The sequence below is a fragment of the Mesitornis unicolor genome, unplaced genomic scaffold (genome assembly GCF_000695765.1).
Source record: "Mesitornis unicolor isolate BGI_N332 unplaced genomic scaffold, ASM69576v1 scaffold2090, whole genome shotgun sequence".
NCBI lineage: Eukaryota > Metazoa > Chordata > Aves > Mesitornithiformes > Mesitornithidae > Mesitornis > Mesitornis unicolor.
Window position 1 is genome coordinate 33,659 of NW_010157365.1, and position 5,305 is coordinate 38,963.

General features: G+C 52.3%; 1 protein-coding gene across 1 annotated transcript; it reads right to left on the bottom strand.

The window, feature by feature from the left end:
- Positions 1-340: 340 nt before the first annotated feature.
- On the bottom strand, positions 341-1,988 carry PRRX2 (paired related homeobox 2). Its single transcript, XM_010179622.1, has 3 exons — positions 1,749-1,988; positions 1,396-1,574; positions 341-841 (listed from the first exon to the last, which is right to left on the bottom strand). Exons 1-3 carry the CDS (start codon positions 1,986-1,988, stop codon positions 706-708), a joined length of 555 nt encoding a protein of 184 aa, XP_010177924.1. The 3' UTR covers positions 341-705.
- Between the last annotated feature and the right edge of the window lie 3,317 nt (positions 1,989-5,305).

A 5,305-nucleotide genomic window follows, 5' to 3' on the forward strand; every position in this document is an offset into this window, starting at 1 on the left:
AGCTCACAAGCTCTGAGCAGGTCTGTCAAGAGGCTCTAGCCCTCCTTGCCCCTCTGGGAAGGTACAAACCCCAATGCCATTGACATAGGCAGCTCCTAAATGCAGGCAGCGTGGTGCACAGGGCTGGCAGGGGCAAGCCATTGGTTTCCTAAAGTCTCTCCCAAGCATCATGGCTGGGGATGTACAAAGAGGTGAACGCGTGGGTCGGCTTTGGCGCGTGCGGTTGAACGCCGCAAGTCACAGCCCGGCGGAAAGGGGGGCTCGCGATCCTCCCACCACCGCGTGCTGTCCCTGCGGGAGGAGAAGACCCAATAACATTTTGGCTCTCTGGGCAAGATACCCAAATTGGTCAAATCCAATAGTCCAAGATCCTTCCATGTTTGGAAGCAAATTCTTGTTCCCTTGGCAAGTCTGTTTGTCCTCAAAGAGCGCGTGGGGGGTATGTGTGTGTATATATAGCCTTTATTATAAGGGTGTGCGGAAAAGCAAGTTTCTAACCAAGTTTGCTCCATATGTGGTTATAATTACGTGCCACTTCGGCCTGGGACTGACTCTACCTTCAAAAGAGAGGAGGAGAGGAAAGGAGAGGTGCTGAGACATTGCATGAGTGGCACATGGGTTGGGCGGGTGGTGGATTTGTCCTGGACCGGCACAGGAGCTCCACGCTGTATCCTGGATGAGGCCATGGGGTGGGCTTTGCCCCGGTCAGTTCACAGTCGGCACCTGGTTCTGGTGAAGGCTGAACTCTTTGGCTTTGAGGCGCAGGCTGGCAATGCTGTTGGCCATGTTCACCCCTTGGGCGGGCGTCGTGGTCCCACTGGAGCTGTAGGAGGGCACAGTGCTGCGGGGAGGGAGCAGGGGAGGGATGAGGCATGGCCCATGGAGGAGTCCCCGTGCCCCACACAGTCCTGCCGAATTCCTGGGCCAGACCGGCTGTTCCCTCTTGGATAACTCCCACAAGAGCAGTCACGGCTTCGGCATTTTTATGTGGCTGGATGCACGTGGGAACCCCTCAAACTATGCACCAGGAGGCCCTGCCTTGAGCTTTTGGATGAGATGGCTGGACGTGGAGAGCTGGGAACCAGAGGGGACCTGTGCCACCTCCCGTGCTGAGTTGTGGGGAAGGGTCAATGTGAGGCCAAGCAAATCCCTTGCGAGGACCAGGGCCCAAAATGCATGGAGACAGGGAAGCCCACTCAGCAGTGGGGAAAGGTTGCTCAGACAGGGCTGAAACAGTTTCCCAAAGCAAATCCTGACGAGCTCCTTTTGGCCCCGAAATATCCCCCATCTCCTCAGCAGCAGCACAGGGCTGCACTCCTGTGGCAGTGGGGATGGTCTTTAGGCAGCCTGCCCCATGGCCACCTCCTCCCCAGCTCCTCCAGCGGCTGCACCTACCTGTACGGGGAGGTGCTGGTCCAGGAGAGATACTCTGGGGTCAGTGTGGTGGGCCGCGGTGCCATGGGCTGCTCAATGGCTGCTTCTTGGCTGTAGGACTTGAGGAGCGATGCCGATCTGTTGGCCAGCATTGCCCTCTCATTACGGCGAAACTTGGCCCTCCGGTTCTGAAACCACACCTGTGCAGGGAGGGAAGGTGGTCAGCAGGGACCTGATGTAAGCAGGGATGTCCCAAGCATCCATCCTACCCATCATGGTCATGTGCAGGATGAAACAAGGGATGGGATGGTCCCTGCTCCCACATGGGGACAAGGCAGAGGGTGTTGTCTTCTCCCACACAAACCTTTGCTCACCTGGACTCTTGCCTCACTGAGGTTGACCCTTCTCGCCAGCTCCTCTCGCACAAAGGCATCAGGGTAGTGCGTCCTCTCGAAGACCCTCTCCAGTGCCTGCAGCTGGCTGCTGTTGAAGGTGGTGCGGTTCCTCCTCTGCTTCTTCTTCCTCTTGGCCATTCCGCGGCTGGGACTCAAGCTCTCGCCTGTGGAGAAAGCACAGAAGAGGCCACGTGAGAGCCAGACCCATGTGAGACCCATGAGAACCAAAACTTATTTCAGGATCTGCTGGAGCTTAGGGTTAAACCCAACATTTGCAAAGACCTGTAGTGGCTTCACATCTGGCTAAAACCACCCAGGACCAGACTTTGGATACCAGTCTCAATGGACTCTAGGGCAGGACTTGTCCCAGACTGCTGGGACTGCATTTCACACACCCCCTGCATCAGGGACATGTCCACGGGGTGTCTTGGGCTTGGCTTTTGCTAAGGCTTTAGGGTTTAGGCCAAGCTTTCATGGATAGTGATGGAAAATCAGCACCAAGACATCTCTGAGATCTGGGCCTCAGCTCCCACCTCCAGCACCCTCTGAAACCCCATCTGTAGCCTGTCCCCAGGGTGACACAGGGCTGCAGCCAGGCATCTGCTCATCCAGTTCTGGTCTTCAGAGCTAGGACCAAACATCATTGTGTCTCACAGAGCTTGGCCTCCACAGCGTTTATTTCTGGCTTTGCTGGCTCATGGAAACATGAAGCTGAGGGTGTAGTTCAGTTTCTCAGTATTGATCTTGGGCTGTCAGCCAGACTGAGATTAATCTCCTCTTTGTCACTAATATCATCAGGTTTAGGCAAGCTTATGAAGTCTTATTTTCCGAGATACCCAGTCAGCTGCCTGCAAAGGCTTCATGGGGAACACGTCTCGCTGTTGTTCTTCCTTATAGAGGTACTGGTTAATTATTTTTGCTGTTAATAAAGCATCTGGATCCAATCTGTACCTACTGGTGGGAAAGTATTTTGGAATTATTTGAAATGTTAATAGTTTTATGACATTCTGATTCATAGCAGGGTTATATTGGGGTTTTCTGCTCTGTATCATTGCAGAGGCCATGATGGAAGGAATTACCACTCTCTGAATATGCTCAAGGAGTAAATACTTGCTAATAAGCTATCTTGATACTTATTAAATAGCTGTGCAGTGTTTTCAGCAAGTAACAAATTCTACTGGACGGGATGTTAACTCTCCTGCTTCAAGTCACCACTAAGCTGTTAAGCAGGAGGAAACTATGGGTTCCAAGATCTTCAGGGTCAGACCTTGGACCTTCTTGGATCTTAATTCTGGATAATTCAGAACCTTGGTTGACAATCCCTTGGGTTGGAAACAGCCCATGCTCTTGTATTTGAGCCATGACCCTCCTGGTTAGGCAAAGACACGATGGGCGGCACCGTGCCTGAAATACATGTGGGTTTGAGGCCCTTTCCGTGGCCAGAGAACCACAGGCTGCCCTTCACTGCCGTTCGTGTTTAAAGGCTCACAAATAAAATTCCCCAGATTCCCCTTGTTCCTGCAGCTTCAAATGTTCTGCCAGCCTCTGCTTTCTAGTTGCCCCTTTTAGTTAAAACTCCTTTTTTGGTCCTGTTTTCCTTCAGTGAGCTAACGAGCTGCTGGATTAAAATACATGAAGTCCAGCCATGGTTGTCTCTGAGTTTTCCGGGAGCCTGGGACTGACATGGGAACCACCAGGCTGGGAAGGACCTATGGGATGAAACAGGGTGAGCGACGTTTCCTTGTCAATTTATGGCCACCCTGTAGGGCTTCTGGGGAAATTATAGACTAGGGCTTGGTTCAGAAAATGCCATCACCAAGGGCACCCATTGCCCTCCACTAAGCAAGCAATGATTTCAACAGAACCCTAGTAAATGTATAAATAAAATTTATAAACCTCCTTTGGTTTAATCTCCATTTAAAATCTTACTACAGGACTTTTCCATAAGTGATGGCTTCTCCCACCTCCCCTAATTTGGCTGAAAGCGAGGAGGAGGAGCAAAGGTTTCTTAAATTAACTCTCAAACCAGCTCCATAGGATCTGGCCCCATTTCTGGCTAGTTTCTGTCTCCCTAAACCTCCGAAGGCAAGAGCTAAATGGCCATGGAGCTGGGTGGTGTTAGGTGATTCCCATCTGGGGCTGGCAGGCATGCAGGGATGAAGATTTAAGACCAGAGTTGGGTCAGGATGTGTCTGGGTACTGGCAATTCCTGGGTGGGTGGGGAGCTGCAAGCCCTGGGCTGTACCGTTTTGCTCTGCCCCCATTGCTGGTTTAAATGGAGGGACCTTCTCCTGCACCACAAAACCCTGTGGGATGCTCCAGGGAGCTTCTCTGAGAGGATGCTGGTGATCAAAACCCCTTCCCCACCTACTCACACCTCCCCTAAAACCTTTACTTTTCAGCTCAATTCTCTGCTATGTTCATTCCCTCATTTCCCCATTTTCTACCCCATCGTGCAGGGAGGCAGCTCCAGGCCCGGGACTTGCCAGGGTCTGCTGAAGGATGAGCCTTGGTGACAGATCGACATCTTTTCCCCATTAGCTGAGGCACCGCAGGCTTGTGGGACCAGATAAATGCCACCCTAATTGCTGGCGGCGTGCGTCTGACAGGTTTACAGTGTGCAAAGCCGGGCTGGATCCCTTCTATCAAAGATGCTTTAATAACCCCAAATCAGCTTTCCAAAAATGAGCATCGCTGAGTGCTCTGTGGCATTGGGGAAGGAACAGGGAAGGGGATGGGTTGGGTCCCTGAAGACCCCCCTCGCCGCCTCACTGCCACCCATCCGCGGGAGTTGGATTTAACCAGATTCACTGACACATTGATGGAGGAATTGGAAAGAAATTCCCCATCCCGATGAGCTTCCAGGAATAAGAGTTTGTAATTCCGCAAAGTTAAAAACCAGCTCGCCGCTGTCTTTCAGTGCTTGGGGAGGTTACGAAGAAAGACACACCCCTGCCCTTGTCAGTTATAATCTGGGGGTTTGTTTGGGGCACAGCTGGAAGCTTCAGCTTGGTTGTCCAAGCCCAAAGTCAGAGGGGACTCCTGAGCCACCCCCCTCAGCCACCTTCGCCTTTGGTGTATTTATCTTCCACTGATTACAATTTCCGCTGAAGGGAAAGAAAATGCAGGGGAAGGGGAGAAACGGCAGGGATAACATTACCGAAAAATGAAAGATGACATGGGGGGAGGATGGGGAGAGGGAGGCACAGGGACTTTGCACGGAATGGGATGGGCCTGGTGCGCTCCACAAAAAAAGCCTTCAATTGCCTCAGTGTGCTAGAAAAGACTTGAGACTTTTTGCCCATGCTATGGATGAGTTTTAGGATGCTGGATATGGCCTCCAGTCTCCTCTCCACGATGCTCAACCTCTGGTAATGCAGCCTGGGGGCTGGTGCTTTGCCCTACGAATGCCATGGGGTACTGGGACTCAACCCAAAAGCCTTCTCCATGTGGGAGCACCAACACTGGAAATACTGGTCAGTGCCGTGCTGGCAAGCCACCCTGCAACCGGGAACTGGGGAAAAACTGGTCCAACC

Bases quoted from the DNA above. Each gene is read 5' to 3' on its own strand.
- PRRX2 (XM_010179622.1), bottom strand. From the start codon at position 1,988: ATGGGTCTCACATGGGTCTGGCTCTCACGTGGCCTCTTCTGTGCTTTC. The intron at 1,575-1,748 runs GTGAGCAAAGGT...CTCCCTGCACAG, and splicing joins TCAGTGAGGCAAGAGTCCAG to GTGTGGTTTCAGAACCGGAG. The intron at 842-1,395 runs GTAGGTGCAGCC...CCCTCCCCGCAG, and splicing joins ACCAGCACCTCCCCGTACAG to CACTGTGCCCTCCTACAGCT.